Raw genomic sequence first — 19,205 nt, 5'->3', positions numbered from 1 at the left:
TATTTGTGGATTATGTACTCCTCCCGCCACACTCGGCTTTCTATATTTAGATCTTCACAGCAGCCATCCTTAAAGGTTTGCCTTTTGAAAGCTCTCTTTGACAGCCGATGTCAACCTTCATTTAATTACTTCTTCTCTGGACAACTCTCTCTGGTGACTTTTAATGTGATCTGAGCATTCAGATATTCAGCAAATATTTATTGACAGCCTAGTGGGTGCCAAGAAGGTGCCAGGAACTAGCAAAGCTGACAGTCCCCCTCCAGTGTCATGCTAACATGACAACCCTTAAAGAATCATTAAACAGAGCAGCTCAACTCAGTTCAGTATTGAGAGAGACCTAAATGTACCCAAATTTGGGCACAGTGCAGAGAGTAACTGAGCCGGAATGCTACGATGGAAAACCTGGACCCGTTCCCAGCTTACTCTGAGTGCTTCACAGTGTAGCTTTATTATTCTCAACTGGAAAACTTTTTCAAAGAATAGGAATCCACCCAAGCATCATTATATAAAAATACTCCAAAGTAAAAGAGAAATGATCATTCTAGTATTGTTGTCATGCTTTGTTTTTTCTTTGCTAATTGTTTTATAACCACAACAAATGAGTACAGCGAATACCCTGTACAAAACAACACAATAAAGGTTCAAGATCAAGGTGTTCCTTTAGGCAAGGCTGAAGATTTCAGTCTCTGGTATTTGGAATTTAGGCTGCAATCCTTATTTTTGGATGGATCATTGGGTGTGTAGTACACTCCATGCTTTTAACCCGATTTGAACAGAAGAATGGCCACCTGGCCCAGATAGAAGTAGATGAAGTGTTTGGTTTCATGTGTCACGTAACTACCGAAGTTCCTCCCCACGATGCAGTGCCAGGTGGGGTTGTACTTCTTGTCAAACTCCTTCTAAATATGGGCTGCAATGTCCTTTTCTATGTTATATTTCTCCAACGCCTGAGTAGCACATTCCACGGAGTCCTGTTGCATCTCCTCCGACATATCGGCATTTTTGATCACCACCTTTCGGTTGCACATGGTTACCTGAGGCAGGAGGCCCAAGCAAGGGGTGAGGAGGTGGGGGCTGTTGTCATGCTTTTGAAAGACAAAAGCATCCTATTCGAAATGATAATAATAGACACAGTTGATGCTTGCTGAAAATAAACTTACAAACTACCTTTCAGGATGATTTTAATGACAAATCTAAGTTTGTGTAAATTTTTTCCTGGTTATATCAAGAGTTAGTATTAGTTAGTGAACAGTGATCACTGTAGCCAATACATTATGATACTTACTGCAGAGAAGCTGGTAACTTCTGATCACCCTGTTTTCTGTAAGCTGATTAGGGGAAAATGACAGTGTATAGAGAGCCCTGGGCAGAGAGGCCCATATGCTGTTGTTTATTTTAGTATTCCTAAAGACAAACTCCCATGGAAATAAATTTGTTTAAGGGAAAATTTTCTAATAACATGATCAACCCCAATGGGAAATCACATGCCGATGATGTAGTAAGCTTCCTGACTACTCAGAGAAGGGTGTCTTTCTGAAGTCTCTTTCTGGAGTTCTACATCTTAGAATTTGACATCCTAATATAGCTCTCCCCCCGCAAAATTTTTTATTTTATAATAGTTTTATATATGTGTACAGAAAAGTTGTAAAGACAGTGCATAGTGTTCTTAAAAACCTCACACCCCGTCTCCCCTATTATTAATATCTAACATTAGTATGGTACCATGCTTTTTTTGTCACAATTTTAGTGAACCAATTGATGCATTATTAGTAATGAAGTCCATTCTTTATTCAGATTTTATTAGTTTTTACCTAATGTGCTTTTAAAAAAAAATCTTCACCAGAGGATATATTCATATTTTTTTATTGATTTCAGAGAGAGAGGAAGGGAGAGGGAGAGAAGAGAGAGAAACATCGATGTGAGAGAGAAACATTGATTGGTTGCCTCCCATACTCACCCTGACTTAGGATCCAACCTAAAACTTTGGTATGTGCCCTGACCAGGAATTGCACCTACCACCTTTTGATTTATGGGGCAACACTCCACTCAGCTGAGCCACACTGGCCAGGGCCCTAACATCCTTTTTGTGTCCAAGGATCTCATCCAGGCTGATACATTATATTGAATTGTTATGTTTGTTAAGGTTCTTTTTGATGGTGACAGTTTCTCAGATTTTCCTTGATTTGATGACCTGACCAACTTCGAGGAGTACTGGTCGGGTATTTTACAAAAGGACCCTCCATTGAGACTTGTTTGATTTTTTTCTCATTATTAGATGGGGTTATGGGTTTTGAAGAAGAGGCCCACAGAGGGAAAGTGTCATTTTCTGCACCTATGTGTACCAAGGGTTCATACTATTAACATGATTATCACTGTTGATGTTGACCTTGATGACCTGGCTGAGCCAGTGTTTGTCAGATTTTTCTGTTGTGAAGTTATCATCCCCCTTTCCACACTGTACTCTTTGAAAGGAAGTTATTATGTGCAGCCCACTTTTAAGAAGTGGGGAGTTAACTATGAAAATTGTTAGGAATTCTTCCCCATGGGAGATGTGTTTATTCTCTCCCACTTATTTATCTAATCAATAATTTATATCAGGATGAGCTTGTGGATATTTACTTTATGATTTGGGTTATAATTCAATACTACATTATTTATTTTGCTGTTCAAATTGTTCCAGCATTGGGAGCTCTTTCTGTTGTCTCCTGTGTCTCTTTGACATCCTCTCATAATTGTGGGGTGTTTTGTGTCAGTTTCTTTGTTTTCTAAGCACTGTCTTCCTTTCTGGCACTAAAAGATGCTACAGGATCATCTTTTAAATTTCCTGCCCCAGTCCTAGAATCAGCTACTTTCTGAGGAGCCCTCCTAATGTATGTTTCGTTTGTTCCTTTGCTATAGTTTATAAAATATTTTGGTCACCCCTGTGCTTGGCACTTGACATACATTGTCTTTCTTTGTTCTCATGTCAACACCATTAGGTAACCTTTAACTTCATTTCATAAATGTAGAAACTGAGGCTCAAAGAATGTAAATGATTTACACACAGCCACACAGTTAAACATGGAGTTGTGATTCCAGCCCAGGTCTGTGTGGCTCCACAGCTTACACTTTGAACCTTCACTCCACAAAGCCAGCCTCAGCCTCCCTTGTTATCCAAGTTAACATTAGATGGAAACTATGCTATTGTGAACCACCCTGAAAAGATGAAAGCCAGCCAATCTCTCCTCTGGGAAGACCCTCAGGATTCTCATCACACTGATCCCTTTCTTCTCTGAACTTCCTTTGCACTGAGAGTTGAAAGCCTTCCCTGAGTGTAGAAGTTGTTTATGCGCTATCTTGTGGTTTTCTCCGTCTATCTCAATTCCCAGATCAGGTGGCTAGCTCCTCAGAGAGCAAGGCAAATAGACCACCATCTAGGATTTTCAGAACAGACTGTGGTGATATAGCTGCCATCAAGGACAAATATTGAAGTATGTACCGTTCATATCAGGAAAGCATAGATATCAATTGAAGTGATATCATGTTGTTGTTATGGTAACTTTGCATTGACTTAGTTTCCCCCTGGGCAAGGAGCTTCTCAAAGATAAAGGTCATATCTTTTCCATTCTACAGGGCCTAGGATAGTATATAACATGTTCTAGGTACTTAGTGTATACAAAATGCTTAACATTTATTCACTTCAGGAAAAGAAACATGTGCAAGTAAGGAAAAGGATGTCACACAATCATAATAATGTTGGTTCTGAATATTGATTTAGCTGAAGTTGTAAGGAAGAATCCATACCATTGCTGAAATTCAGTGGGATAATGTCTAAAGTTGATAAATCAATAGATCACATAGAAGCATGATTAGGGCCACAACAAATTGGGGCTTGGGACAATTAAGTTACATGCCCAAAGTCACCCAACTAGGAAATGGTAGAGATTAGAAGTGGGATGGGCTGATGCTAGGTTTCTCCTGCTCACATGGCACAGAGTGAGTGCTCAGTTGCGTGGGCCATGAGTTTGTTGATGGTGGAGAATGCATAGAATAAGCCACAAAACAGTAAGTCATTTTCTCAAGGCTCCACACTGGTTATGGTGATGCTGTCCATCCAGTCCTCTGATTCCAGGTTGCTCTTCTCTCTGTGGCATCATGTTGTTGACTCTACAGTGGTTCTCAACCTTGGCTGCACATTAGAATCACCTGGGAGTCTTTTTAAAATCCTGATTTCTGGGCCTCATCCTCCAGAAATTCTGTTTCTTTGTTACTAATGTTGTGGCCTCACCCCATAACAAAAACAAAACAAAACAGAATTTCTTGACACATATAACCTCCTGTTCAGGTTCCAAGCTCTGAATTCTCACATTTCTTACATTGTTTTTAAGTTGTAAGTACAATCACTAAGCACTGCGGAAGCAATGCCAAAGGAACTATTTCTGGCTGATTGTTGTCTTCTAATGGACAGAAGAAAACCTATGTCAATATTAGATTTAATGTATTTCTTCTACTCTGATCTAATTTAAAAACAAACAAAACAAAGCTTTTCATCTGGCAAAATGTGAATTTGAAGGCACTGTGGGAGATTATGGTGAATCTGTGATGGCCCTGATGTGGCAGAGGTCATCATCTGTCCCCCCAACACTAGGAAAACAGCTCTCACACAAGGCTACTGGATACTCAGGGCCTGAGTGGGTCACGGACACTGGTTACCCATTTTATCAGTTGACCTTGGCTGAGAGAGACCTTAACTCTAGACTATTTGTCTATGGAAAACTGCCTTGGCATTGGCCACCTCATCCCCTCATTCACCTGTGGAACCACCTCAGGCCTGGGTGTGGGCTGCCTGTCAAGATAGCCCTGCCTTATGCAGGCAGTAGGCTGGGCTCACTGATACGGTCCTACACCCACCAGTTTCAGAAGGAAAAGACACCAGACAATCAGCCCACATCCTTCCTACCTCCATGACCTCCTTTTTGCATTTCATTTTCATAAAACCATATCTATGTTCTTTTCAAAGCTCAGCTCAAGCATTCTCATTTCCTTTGCTTCCCACTCCACAGCTTCACAAATAATCTTACTCTTCAGGAAAGTTCCCCACACTTTGTTTGTAACTCCCTAATCACCCTACTGTTCTCTGCCTGGTGTCATATGGGTGCCCATCTCATTGACTTTAAAAGTAAAGACCAAGTCTTGCCTGTCTTCAGTTCCCTCCCAACTCTTAGGACAGTGATTTTTCTTCCTAAGTCTGGGACTCAGTGGATACTGGGATTGTTGAATTTCAGGCACATGTATGCCATGTGGTAACAAAGGTTTAGAAAGACAAGAATACCCACATTCTTTTTTCTAATAACAGCTATCTGATTACTGACATGTTCTGTCAGGGATTCATCCTTTAGTTATGGCTTTAATTTACTCCAGGTTAGGGAGAACACTAAGCCAGAGGCAAACTATGGCGTGTGGGCTAAATCCAACTCTCTGCCCATTCTCATATGGAATAATTTTTATATATTTTTTCTTTCTTTAATTGGATTCATTGGGGTGACATTGGTCAATAAAATTATATACTGCCTTGGCCAGGTGTCTTAGTTGGTTGGAGCATCATACCGTACGCCAAAGGATTGCTGGTTCCATTCCAGGTCAGGGCACATATCTAGGTTGCAGGTTTGATTCCCGGTCAGGGAACATACAAGAGGCAAGCTATCAATGTTTCTTTCGCACATTGATGTTTCTCTGTCTCCCTTCCTCTCTCTAAAAATTATAAACATATTATCGGGTGAGGATTAAAGAAATAGTAAAAATACAATTATATAGGTTTCAGGGGTACAATTCTATAATACATCATCTGTACATTGTATTGTATGATCACCACCCCAAGCCAAGTCTCCTTTCCTCATCATTTATCCCTCTTTAACCCTCTCCTACCTCCCCCTACCTCCCTTTCCCTCTGGCAATCTAATTTTTACATTTTTCGATGATTGGTGAGGAAAAAGAAGAAAAATACTTTATGACACAGTAAGATCACATAAATTTGAAATTTTAAATTATATGAAATTCAGATGTCATTGTTGATGAATAAAATTTTATGGGAATGCAGCCATACCCATTTGTCTGGCAAAATGTGTCTGTGGCTGTTTTGCAGCAAAACAACAGTTAGCAGTTGAGTAGTTACCACAGAGACTGTACATCCCACAAAGCCTAAACTGTTTACCATCAGACCCTGTGCAGAAAAAGTCTGCCAACCCCTGTTCTGAGTCATCCTCAGCAATGTCTACGATGGTGTAAAGAGGAGTTGGGTGATCTTTTTGATAAAGGAGGGAATTGGGGGAAAGCACAGAATGCCTGAAGGAAAAGAAACTTGGAAACAAGAGAAGGAAGGAAACAGGTCTCTGGGTTTTGTGCATCTGGGTGGCAAAAATCTCCACTAAGCAACCTCAGTCTTTGTGGATTCTCACAGATGGTGGACATCAGCAGGGCAGATATTGGCTATTTTACACAAGCTTTCTGGTCTCTATTGACTCTGCATGGTTCCTTTGGACAAATTATAAACTAGGAAAGATGAGAGTTGGACGTTATCAGTCATTCTTTACCATCCCATGTACCAACGCTAACTAACACCAAAGGGGGGCTCTATGTAGCCCACTTGTCGGACTCAACCATGTGTGTGGGGGGGAGTGGAGGGGGGGAATCTATGTTGAGTGTATATCTGTGTATTTCTTTAGAGGGAATTCATTTTGGATGAATGCCAATGAATTATCACACGTGGGGATCATTAAACACTTGATGTTTTTAAATAAAGACATCAATTAGAACTTGGCTAAAATCAGTGCAGCCTTTTCAGGAGTTGAGATGATAGTGTTTTGTTTAGAAAGCTGCTCTCATTTTCATGCATTTCTCCTCTTTTCTTATTACAGGGTAATGCCCTGTACTTCAAATCAGCCAGAAACGTGACAGTGAACATTCTCAATGACCAGACTAAAGTGCTAACTCAGCTGATAACAGGTAAGAGAAGAAAGAACCTCGCAGCGCCTGGTCCATGCTAAGCACTCAGAAAATGCAGAGCCAAAGCTTGAATGTACACCATGTGAACTAAATAATGCAGTGTCTGCTAACACGTTTTACAGGGTGGAGAAAGGGAAGGTAGCGTGTGCCCCATGCTTCTACCGTAGGGTAGAGTGTCTTCCTAAGGACACATTTACCGCATGCAAATCCAATGATGCTTGTTTAGGGGGAATAGACTGGCTTTCATGTAGCATCGCCCCCAAACACAAGCCAGGGGCTTCCTCTGGTACTCAACCATGGAAAAGCTCTGCTTTGGCGCTGGAAGAAAGCTGGCTGTGTTGATGAGTTGAGAGCACAGTGTATACAAAATGGTGCTCACCATACTTCATGGGGTATCAAAGGGATTTTTAATGATAGTTTGAATTCAGATGAATTTGCCAGATTCGCTGACTTTCACCTTACCTCAGCTGCAAGATGCAGATGTACCCCCACTGAATATGTTTGTGTGGCTCCTCTTCAGATAGCAGATCTGCCCCTAACAGCTGTGGAAAGCACCTCCAGGGTAGTAAGCTGCATATTCCTGAAATGTAAACAGGGATTGATTGGTCACAGTAATGCTTCGGGTGATAAACAGAGGCCTCATGGCCATGGTAACGTGCTGTGTGGTATGACCAGTGCCCCCTCGGTATGTCACGAGCAGTAGTAAACAGAAACCAGCAAGCACCTCACAGTGGAAAGGAAAAATGGGGGGGTCTGAATGGAATTGTATACGTCCAAACAGAAAATGCCATTTTGTGGCCTCCGGGCTGAGAGGAAAGTGCACAGATGGACATTTTGAGAAAGCAGTTGCCCACCTGCCCTGAATGAAATGTTACTGCGACTGAAACATCTGGAGCCCCACTCACACGCGTGGCCCAGGGAAACGGATGCCTGATGCCCAGTCGGGCTGGGGAAAGAGCCTCCCTGTTTGCCCCACAGGAGCCCTGCCTATGGCTGTCTGGGGTCCACAGCCCGTGGGTGACTTGGACCATCTACCAGTGAAGGACTCAGGGGTGGCAGGAGCAGTCCATAAACAGCTTGTTCCGGCGGGCATGCATGCGGATTGTTGGCTATGCTTACCGAACATCTGGCCCACAGTCACAATGCTAAATAATTAAATAAACAGCTTCAGTAAGCAATGATTTAAGTAGCGTGTGTGAAAATTGCCTCCAGGAGGGGAATAAATCCAACCTCCAGCTCCCAGAGTTCCACATTCAAAAGGAACTTATTTAGCCTGTTGATCATTTGCCATTTATTCGCAGTGGGAGATTTGGTTGACTTGAGAGATTTTGTTTTGATGAAGCTGAAACTGCCCAAATGACTATTTCTTAGCAAAAGGCAAAGAATCAGTTTTTCTCCCTGTTTCTTCCTCCTTCCCCACCTCCTTCCCTCCTTCCCTCCCTCCCTCCCCTCTACTATTCTCTGATCTCTCTTGCCTCCCTCCTTCCCTGTCTTCTGTTTTTCTGGCTCTCCTGCCCAAGTCAGCCCCTCTTGGGAGCTGACACACCTATCCTTAACTCTTAAGGCCAAGCACAAGATAGCTAATGTTAGCATGAGATGAGCAAAAAGCCCTTCTACCACTAGCTGGGAAGAGCCTTTCAAGATGATTTCTAAAGAGGAATAGCAGATGTGTTCAAAATATAATTCTAAGCACTCCTACACACACACCCCACCCCGAAAGTTTTCCTTCAGGCTTCTCCATTGACATTTATGCACACAGAGTTGGAGTACCAGGAGATTCTTCTAAAGTGTGTTATATTTACTGGTTTGCTTATCTGAGAGCAAATGACTCCTGTCGTCCAAGAGGCCAGGTTTACTACGGCAATCCAGAGGATTCAAGAATTCCCATTTAGCTGGTGTTGCTCAATGGTTGAATGTTGACCTAGAAACCAAGAGGTCATGTTTCAATTCCTGGTCAGGGCATATGCCCTGGTTGGGGGCATGCATGTGGATTGTTGGTGATGCTTACCGAACATCTGGCCCACAGTCACAATGCTAAATAATTAAATAAACAGCTTCAGTAAGCAATGATCCCCAGTAGGGGGCATGCAGGAGGCAGATGATTGATGATATTTCTCTCTCATTGATGCTTCTATCTCTCTTTCCCCCCCCCCCTTTATCTCTTTCAAATCAATAAAAACATTAGGGGGGGGGGGGGAAGAATTCCCGTTTACCTAAGGAATGTCCCGAAAGCCCAGAAGAAATTCCAATATTAGCAATTCAGGTACCCTTTTCCGATGAAGCAATGCTTTAAGTGATGGTTAAGTTCCCAGGCTAGACCACAAATAGATTTTTGCCTTAGACCGCTGCTGATTTTAGTGTCCGCTCAGTAGTGGGTCCTAGCAGGAAACCCTGGGACCTGCCACAATAAAATGGTGGGAGAATCTTCCACAACATCTCGCCAGAGCAGGGAAGGGACCCAGTATCAAGGGAGTTGGGGAAAGAAATTCGACTGGATAGACTGCAGGCCTTTCCGGCATCCATATTGGTGGCCTGGGCCACTGCAGATGCATCCTGGTGGGTCCCAGGTCTCCCTGTGGAGGAGATGAATGGAAAAGGTGCTTCACTTCACACACAGACTGCCATGCACAGAGGGGGTTAACTGGAGATTAGTTCCATGTTACACACAGTGGTTTTTCTACCTTAGAGAGGATCAATGGGCTTACCTCCTGAGTAGTCAGTCTCTGGTACCATTTGCATTCTCTCTAGAACAGCAATTTTCAACCTTTTTCCATCTCATGGCACACATACACGAGTTCCTAAAATTCTACAGTACACCAAAATTATATGGTTTGCCTACCTGACAAAAACAATTGGTATAATGCTGATTCATTCACATGGGATGACTATTATTGTGTTGGTAGTTGTCATTATTTGACAATCTAAGGGAAAAGAGGTCAGTGCCCCTGACTAAATAGACAGATATTAAAAATTATTGTGGCACACCAGCGTGCCAGGGCACACTGGTTGAAAAATGCTGTCCTAGAGTCTTTTTTTTTAAGATCTCACCATGTCTGAGGAGGTTTGGCAGCACCAGATGAAATTGACAAAAGTTCAAACCGTCTGCACAACTGAGCCCTCAGTATCCTGTGAGGTTTTGGCTAAAACTACCAATTAATGAGTTTGATACACCCCAATGGTTCTGGCCCTTGGTAAATTCCATTTTGTGTTCTGAGAAGCCCTGCAAAGCAAGTAACTTAGTTGTGTTTTCTGTTCTCTGATTACTGCCGTTGCCTCTTCAGTACGCTCTCCTGCACATCACAGGTACCATTCATAAGTTTGGAGTAAACACAGTGTACACAGAGGCAGGTGGTCTCAACTCCTCAGGGGCCCTGTCTTATGTGAGGCCCAGGTTCGTGGAGGCAAAGTCCAAGTGTGTGTGTTCCCCAGAGATGCAACCACTTTGCCATCTGCTTGGATCTAGAGTGGGCAACCTGGGCTCACCTGGGCCCATTCCAGGGTCATTCATTCATTCATTCATTAGCACCCCTATACCTCCTGATCCCCAATCACCCCCCTAAGAAAATGTAACAACCCCGAAGCATTGACAAATAATACAGACTCTCCTGAAGGTTAGGGTGTCACCAAGAAGGCAGCCGCATCTTAGCCCTCCCAGGACAATTAATCCAAAGCCCTCACTGTACATCTCTATTCTTTCAGGCTCTCTCTCTCTCTCTCTCTCTCTCTCTCTCTTTCTCTTTCTCTCTCTCTCTCTCTCTCTCTCTCTCTCTCTCTCTCTCTCTCTCTCTCTCTCTCTCTCTCTCGTCCTTGTCTCCAGCTTTCTACATCCCCTCATCCTCTACAAGCTCCTTTTCTATCTGCTCCTCATATTTATTCCAGCCTCCTCCTTCCTGGACAAGTGAACATCCTTTTTTTTTTTTTTTTTTTTTTTTTTTTACTGTGGAACAGTTATGAAAGCTCAGCTCCAGACCCAGATCTGCCACTAATTCACCTGTTGACCTTGAGAGAGCCCCCAACCTTCCTGCCACTCACTCTTCTCGCCGGCAGCATGGAGGCAGTCAGAGTAGACAATGCCCACGTCCTGTGGGTCTGCTAGTTCAGTTCCCCACTCACTAAGAAGCTTTTCCAATGCCCTTATTTTTATCAGAGGGCTAGTGTGGATGTTCTGGGAAGAGATCAGGTCTGTTGAGTGGATGTGATCATGTGTGTGAGGCAAGTGCCCTAAAGGGTCTCATAATTAATTTTTTGAGTGTGTTATGACCACTGCATTAGATGAGACAAGCACAGGAAAAATCCCCTACATTTCACAGTGGTTTTTGCCTCCAAAGTTCTTTTTATAAGCAGTGTAATGTGATCATTTTGCACTTCTGATGGGGTAGATAGGATAGGGTGATAGTTCAATTTTACAGACGCAGAAAATGAGGTTCGGAAAGAGCGAATGATTTGCCGAAAGTCACATTACCAGAAAATGAGCCGGGACATAATTCTTGCCTTCTGATCTTAGACTGATAGCCTTGACAAAGAGGAAAGCAGCCCCAGACATCCAGGGGCTGGACGGGAACTCTCAGCCAGGCCTTCGGGTTTGCCCATTTGACCATAAATAATTGTCACAGAGCATCAACACCAGACAAGGCCACTCGGTGGCCAGGAAGGATAAAGACAAAACAAAGACAGCTCAGACAGAATGAAAACATCTATCCAAACCACAGAAATGACCAAACATTCCTCTAACCTAGCTAATAGGACTGTTGTTTCTTTATCCATTACACATTTGGCATGGCTCTGGTCTTCCCTACCTCTAGAAAAGACTTATTAAGATACCAATCATATAATTACCCCCACTTCCTGACAGCAGCTAATTCCAAGCAAAGTCTTGCTTCCTTAAACCCAGCCCTAAATAGCCTAATATAAGGCCAAATACTATATAAGTCCTTCCTTATTATCGACATGTCTCCTGTGGTTTCCCCGAGTGTGCGTCTCCCTCATAGCAATGAATACTAAACCCAGCTTGTTCAACAACTGCTGTTTTCCTGGCCATTTTTGTCTGGAAAGCATGAGGACTCTTTTACTCCTACTTTTTATTAATAATGAGAAGGAAGCAAAAATTCTATATCAGAATCTCCTGGAAAATTCTGTTAAATATAAGATTTTTCGACCCTAACCAAAAATTTTTTTTTTCTGTATGAATTTCCAGGCCAAACAATAAATTTCTTTTGACCTAACCTGGACTTGATGAGGGTGATGACACTGGGCTTAGTCTGATGAACTTCACGTGTTCAGGTAGCTCCAACTCAGGCAGACTGAATTGTCTCCTTCCTGGGTTTTTTATTTTTAGGCATTCTAGCACATTAACTTGTTTTACTTTTCACATAGTACCTAAAACCCTATTTATTTATTTATAAACTAGAGGCCCAGTGTACGAATTTGTGCACTGCTGGGGTCTAACTGGCCTGCCCCTATCAGAGCCGATCTGGCCGAGCGGGCTGGGAGGAGGGGCCGCAGGTGGTTGGCCTGCCGGCCCCACCTCCTGGTCGAACTCCCGGTTGAACTCCCGATCGAGGGGACAATTTGCATATTAGCCTTTTATTATATAGGATGTTTCAACTTTTATGCACTTGTCTCCATCAGAAGATAAGTGTTTTAGGATCAGGCGCCTTGTCCTTTTTATGCTGCCATAGTCCCACCTTCAAGAATAGTCTCTGTTGTTATATGATAAACCCTCTGAAATTTATCTTTTATGGAATAAAATTCTAGCATAAAAGCTTCAACAACTTCCTAGGCAAGTCACTGCAAGATATTATAATCTTTCCTGCCAGGAAAGGATCTATATTCTGAGGAAACAGACTTGTCTGGTGTCAGATGCAGCCAGTGGGTCAAGGGGACAGAGTGGGACAGATTTCAGCTGAATGTAAAGCCCCCCTTTTACAACAGTTGGAGGTGGTCAAAGATAAGCTGGTTACTTCATGAGGTGGTGAGCCTTCTGTGCCTTGATGTAGTCAAGCTGAAATCTACAAGTATGTGAAAGTAATTTGGTGGTTAAGCTGAGAGAAATCTCACTCGGGCATTAGTTTGGAAAAAGGACATGATAGCCTTTAAAATCTGAGCCTGAGAGCATATGATAAAAGGTAATTGACAAGACATGGCTGAAGTCATGAGCCTGATTTTCGTGGTTGACTTCTGAAAACCAATCCACTGACATCAGAGTCCAATGCAATCTTGTCAGACGTATGCGCTCTATGAAAAGTTCTTCGTAATTGAATGCAATGAGGCTAATGTATTCTCCCTCTCTCTCTTCCAGGTCCAAAGGCCGTAGAAGCCTACGGCCAAAGGTTTGAAGTAAAGACAGTTTCTGGAAAATTGCTCTTCTCTGCAGATAACAATGAAGTGGTCGTCGGAGCTGAGAGATTGCGAGTTTTAGGTAAGGAAACATTTTCATTGGTCTGATGCTACTGTGTCCATTTGAGAGCAAGAGTGGAATGGTGTCTAGAGAAGTGATTTAGGCCAATTACCTGGATTCGCTTTTACACTTTATGTTGAATTGAAATTCTACTAAAAAAAGAAAAAAGAGGCTTGTGTTCATGCTCAGTGGGTTGGTTTTGGTTTGGCTTCTTTGTAGTCATGCTTTCTGAACATGGAGATGTGAGGTGATAAATCCCAAGCATGGAGCCCTTCAATTCTAAAATCTTTATGGAAAGTCTGTTACTTGAACCCAAACCAAAGTACTCTCATTGCCTCTTTTCTAAAAGTTCAGGGAAAATATATTACTAGGTCAGACTTTGCATGATGAGGGAGGATCAGTCGACTCTGTGCTTATTTTTAAACTGGATTTTAAAATTGGATCATATACATAGCAGTAAGGAATGAGCCGCTTTTTCTGTGCACTCTATAGTTTTGTAGTTCTTATTCTAAACTTAAAATTTCAGTTATTCCTAGTGGAAAAAACTAGAAGCCACCATATGCAGATGACCCAGTGAGCTGGGGCTGCTCTCCCACAATCTTTCAGGTCCCAGCCATTCTCATCTTCCTCCTGAATTATTTGGAAATGGTCCTTTTTTTTTTGCACCTTCTAATTGTAGAATTGGTGGTAGAAGATACTGTGATATGAATCATCTCTACTTCTGTATCTATATGTCACAGTATTCTTTTGCCCTGTCCTCCTCTCTGCCGCCTATAAGATATACTGTATGTCATCATTATATTAATATATTAAAAATCTACAAATCTGTTTTTCACTTTTTATACTGTTGGATACTTATGAAAACTTTTACTGGGTTACTGAAAAAATTTAGTCTTATTAGAAAATTTTTAAAAAATCACCTAAGGAAATTCTGAAAAGTTTAGGTTCATAGATCCAACTGTGACTTACTGAGGTAGGAGCTCTGGTGAAAGGGCCCAAGAATGTGTTTGTAAAAACACTTGCAGACCCAGGCTGGTGTGGCTCAGTGGTTGAGTGTCTGTCCATGAACCAGGAGGTCAGGGCACGTGCCTGGGTTGTGAGCTCGATCTCCAGTAGGGGGAGTGCAGGAGGCAGCGGATTAATGATTCTCTCTTATCATTGATGTTTCTATCTCTCTCTTCTTCTCCTTTCCCCTCTCTGAAATAAATAAAAATGTATTTTAAAAAAACACTTGCAGAAATTTCTGTGGTTCCATAGTTGGAAGCATTGAATCTGAGTACACAAGAAATTAGTGTTTTGTGGCTGTTCCGGTGCTTGGCTGACCTGGATCTTAATCCCTGCTCTGTCATCTTTTAGCTGTGTGACTTTGGCTAGTTACTGACAACCTAGCCAGTTTTCTTTTCTTTTCAATTGGAGTAAGAACATCTACCATCTCAAATTACTCCTACAGTTAAATGAGATTATATTATGTGTAGTTATCACTGTGCCTACCTCAAAACAGTACTCAGCCAATAATAGCTGCTGCTGCTGTTAATACTCCTGCTACTGCTTCTATTAATAATACTAATACTACTTTTCCTTCTATTGATCCCTAAGAGTCTCTGAAATGCAGGGGTTACTAGTAAAAGCTCAGAAATTAACCCACTATGATTTTAACCCATCTATATCCTTTACTAGCTGTGTGCCTTTAAGTAAGTTATCTAACTTCTCAGTGCCTATGTTTATTCATCTACAAAATGGGGGGAAGATTAATAGAAGTATATACCTTCTAAAATTCTTGAAAGGATTGAATGAAATAATCTATGTAAAGTGGGTAGTAAGTTGGCTAACAAATAAGTGTTGACGAAGTGCTGGCTGGAAATTACTATTTGTTCTCAGTATTATTAGTTTCACTAAGCATCTCCTTTCTCCTCCATCACTGCTGTCCTCCTCCTGGTCACTGCCTTTGCCCTCAGTCAATCAGCTTGTCTGGTCTGTTTCTCTCTCTCCTACTCTCCCTCTCCCTCCTCATCAATCATCCCACCCTCCACTCTCCCACCTGTATTTGTCCCTGACTTCCCTATCACTGGCCCCATTATGCTCCCCTGTCAGTCACAAAACTTCAGCATCATCCTGACCAACATCAGACTCAGCAGAATCATAAGATGGAAGTGGCTGTCCTGAGGGGGTTCTTTGGAAGTGAGAATTCAGGGTGCAGAGGCAGAGTGGAGGACAGCTAATCCCTGGTCAGGTGCCCCCCTGTGGTATGAACTGGAACAACACTCTGTCATCTTGCTTTTTCCAGTCTATAGTATGCGAGTTGGTTGTCTAGAGAAGAAGTTTAATTTTTTTTTAATTCAGCAACAAAGCCTTTTAAAAATAAAATTTTATACCAAACTCCAATAAATAAAATATATGAAAGGCCAGGACTGCTCTGGGTTGTGGGTGGGGCTTTGGAGGGGCAGGGGTCAGAGATTAGAGGCATAGCTGCAGAGTTTCATTCTTTCCCCCTTTATGTACTACCTCTTAGTGCTTATTTTTAAAACCTCTTAAGTGCATGGTCTTTAAAAAATAAAGTCTGTTGACCACTTGTTGTGCTCCAGGTACCATGCTTCCTATGCATTCTTCCATCTACATCTGTGAGGTAGGCACCGATTTTGTCACCCCCATTTTACAGGTGACAGAACTCAGCCCTGCACAGTAAAGGCTGGGAGCCAGGAGTTCTGAATGCAGACTGCTTACTTGAAAGCATTATACTTTCCTGCCTCCTCAAATGTATCCCATATTCAGATGAGTAAACTAAGGCTTGAAAAAAATGAAGAAAGTTGCCCAAGATCACGTTCAAATCCTTGCCTTTGGACTCCAGCCTCAGTGCACTTACCTGCATGTAAATATGTTAGTTCTAAGACCCTTTCCAGCTCTCACAGTTAATAGGTTTTCCCTATTATTTGTAGAAATGGCACTTTCCATGGTAGTGCTAGATTTGGGGCTTTAATCATACACACACACACACTTCAAGCTGTTCTCTTATTCAAGACTACTTTGCTCTACCAGTTGTAAAGTAATTGCCCAGGGGAAAGAGTGATGGTATCTCATGCCAAGATCCTTTTGTACAAATGGTGTTTGGCACTTCCCATTAGTTTCTCAGTGCTTCATGAATCAACTCGCTGCTTTTAAATCTGACTTTGCAGAGATACCGAGTAATTGTAGATATCCCAACCCTTTGGTTGAATCTTAGTGTACAAAACTATACTGGTATCGCTGAAGAACTTTCCTCTACCCACCCCACCACTATGCAGACTAAGGGCTGAAAAATTATTGGAGTGTTTGGTCTCTTCAAGGCAGGTGGATGTTGTTGTAATTGTTACTTATGCTTGCGATGGGTCTCTTCAAGATGATTTAGGATAAAATCTGTCTCTCTCCGTCATTAGGAGCATTTGTTTTTTATGTAAAGGCATAGAAAGAAAGCATCATGATAAAGACCAGTGCTGAGATTAGGAAATGACCGCCCCACAAATCTCACGTCAGCCTACTCAGTGAAATGAGCCTCTTGGGTTGCAGAAACGAGCTTCCTGTCAGCTGGGAGACCACCATATGGTGCGGAACAAGAAATTTAGGCAATTTCATCTTCAGCTTAGTGAGAAGTTTGTCTTTTGTCGTGGTCAGACTGCCAGACTAACCTTACAGAGAGGGCACTGGCTTATCACCTTGATTTATAGAAGAGCAAACTGAAGCACAAAGTGAAACGCAGCTTGACCTAAGTTCCACAGGGGAAACTGGTGGAGTCAGGATCTGAACCCGGGCAGTCTTACCCATGACACTCAATGGCCTCTTTCACAGTGACCTTCAACTTCTCCAAATTCCACAGCACGTGGGCATCAGTGTGAGTGGGAAAGAACAGGGCCACAGTTGTTCAGCTGTTCCTCTGCTTTCGCCTTCCCTATACTCTGTGGTTCCCACAGTTCTCCCACATCTGACTTTCTCTGCTCCCCTCACTGATGCTGCTTTCACCAAATAAACTATGTGCATTCACACTTGGCATCACATGTAGCCACCCCCACGGCCCAGTCCTAGTTTTTCTCTTTTCACATTTCTGTGGGAAATTACATACAGTTGCAACATTTGCTCTTTTCAGCTGACCCCCAATCCTGTATTTGCCTTGAACTGTCTTCTCAATTCTCATTCCAAATTCCCAGACAGGCTGGGCTTTTCTGCATGGCTATCTTTCCATCACTTCGACTTCATCACCTGCAGCTGAACTTATGTCTCCCGACCAAGCTCCCGCCTCTCCAGAACCCACTTCCTTCATTCTCCATATGGGGCCACCATTCCCTTCATCTCCAAGGCCTTGCTTTTATTCGGGTACTGGACCCGGTCTTTCTTCATATGGGCATGTCTGTACCAATTTTGAGTTTTCCATATTACAAAGATATCTAATTAAGTCTGACACAAGAAAACTTATATCTGTAGTCAGGCCCATCAATTACCCAAAAAGGTATCAAATTCGTGTGCAAGATGAGGTGTGGTAGAGTTTAATTTTAATTACAAAACAAAAATATTAAATATGGTACAGGAATGGTCTATTAAGAGCAGCAAGAAAATTCACAACATAGTCCAGTGCATCGAAGAGGCATCTTGGTGGAGACAGCAGGGAAACATAATTTTGATTTTCATTAATGGCCTATTTCATTGAATAATGAATTGAACATTACAGCATTTATAAACAAAGCATAATTATAAGGTGTTATTCTAATTGCTAATTAGGTCTATTTATACTCTAGATTCCTTTTTTAAATATCGGCTCTAGATGCCACTTGATGCTAATTATCCAAGTTATGTTATCATCAACTGAAAAACAATTTTAATTAAGTCTAAAGCCGTTTAAATTAGCATAAGATTTATAGAACTTTCAATGTGGTCTGATGCTTTTATTATTTTTTAGAAAGACATCAGATGATATATTTAGCCTTTTGAATTAGTTTTTGATGAAACATTCTACTGCAACCTGGCAATTGATAATTATGATGAAAGGAATGGGGTGTTCTTAGTCGTATTCATTCATTAAATGTGCGTATCACATACATATATGATATCTCCGAACCACTACTCTTGGCATCTTGGAGATGCAGAGATAAAAGTCGCTGCTCTAACAGGGAGCTGTCCAATCAGGGAGGTGACACACACATACAGATATCTGAGAGCCCAAGCAGAAGACAAGCTGTTGGTTGGGTAGAACAAAGTGACTATAGAATTATAGAGTCCAGCTGTGGTAGGGTGGTATCCAAGAGAGAGTTTACAAAGCTTGTTAAATGAAAGGAGTATTTGAACTAGGTTTGACTATGGATTACGGGAAAAACAGAGAGAGAGCGTTTGTTTGGTGGATAAAATCACATACATTTATCAGTCAGGACTCAGATGGTTTAAATAATCCAAGTCCAACTAGAGCCACAGGAGGGAAGATTTATTGCCTCACATGAGAGAAAAATTCAGCAGTAGACGGCTTCAAGGTAGATTCAGTGGCTCAAATAATGTGACCAAAATTCAGTCTCTCTCTTTCTTATGCCATCTCTCAGCTCTGATTTCCAATTTGTATTTTGTCTTCAACTCTGCTAGTGAGCAGAGAGAATATTTTCTTCCCAATGTAAATCCAATGAAGTCCTATATTTTCCTCAACTGGACTGTCTTAGGCCATGCGTCCATCCCTGGATGAGTTGTGACCAGAATGATGGGGTATGCTTATTAACAAAGCGACCTCGGTCATATCTCCTCTGTTAGAGCCTGAAACATTGCTGGAGGTGAAAATGACAAAACTGAGGCTGTCCTACTTCAGGCACGTCATGAGAAGGTG

The 19,205-nt window shown here is 42.0% G+C and overlaps 1 protein-coding gene and 1 pseudogene across 2 annotated transcripts in view; one reads left to right on the top strand and one right to left on the bottom strand.

Annotated features, from left to right (window-relative positions):
• Nucleotides 1–19,205, top strand: part of SGCD (sarcoglycan delta) — a 316,705-nt gene that overhangs the window by 201,906 nt on the left and 95,594 nt on the right. For both annotated transcript variants that reach the window (XM_036313037.1, XM_036313036.1), the window contains 2 exons: nt 6,894–6,981; nt 13,280–13,399. In XM_036313037.1, coding sequence (XP_036168930.1) covers nt 6,894–6,981; nt 13,280–13,399 — 208 coding nt within the window. The remainder of the gene's footprint in view (nt 1–6,893; nt 6,982–13,279; nt 13,400–19,205) is intronic.
• Nucleotides 575–1,028, bottom strand: LOC118658084 (annotated as a pseudogene).

The sequence above is a fragment of the Myotis myotis genome, unplaced genomic scaffold (assembly GCF_014108235.1).
Source record: "Myotis myotis isolate mMyoMyo1 unplaced genomic scaffold, mMyoMyo1.p scaffold_m19_p_6, whole genome shotgun sequence".
Taxonomy (NCBI): Eukaryota; Metazoa; Chordata; class Mammalia; order Chiroptera; family Vespertilionidae; genus Myotis; species Myotis myotis.
The sequence above is the reverse complement of the archived record's forward strand: the minus strand, read 5'-3'. Positions and strand labels throughout refer to the sequence as shown.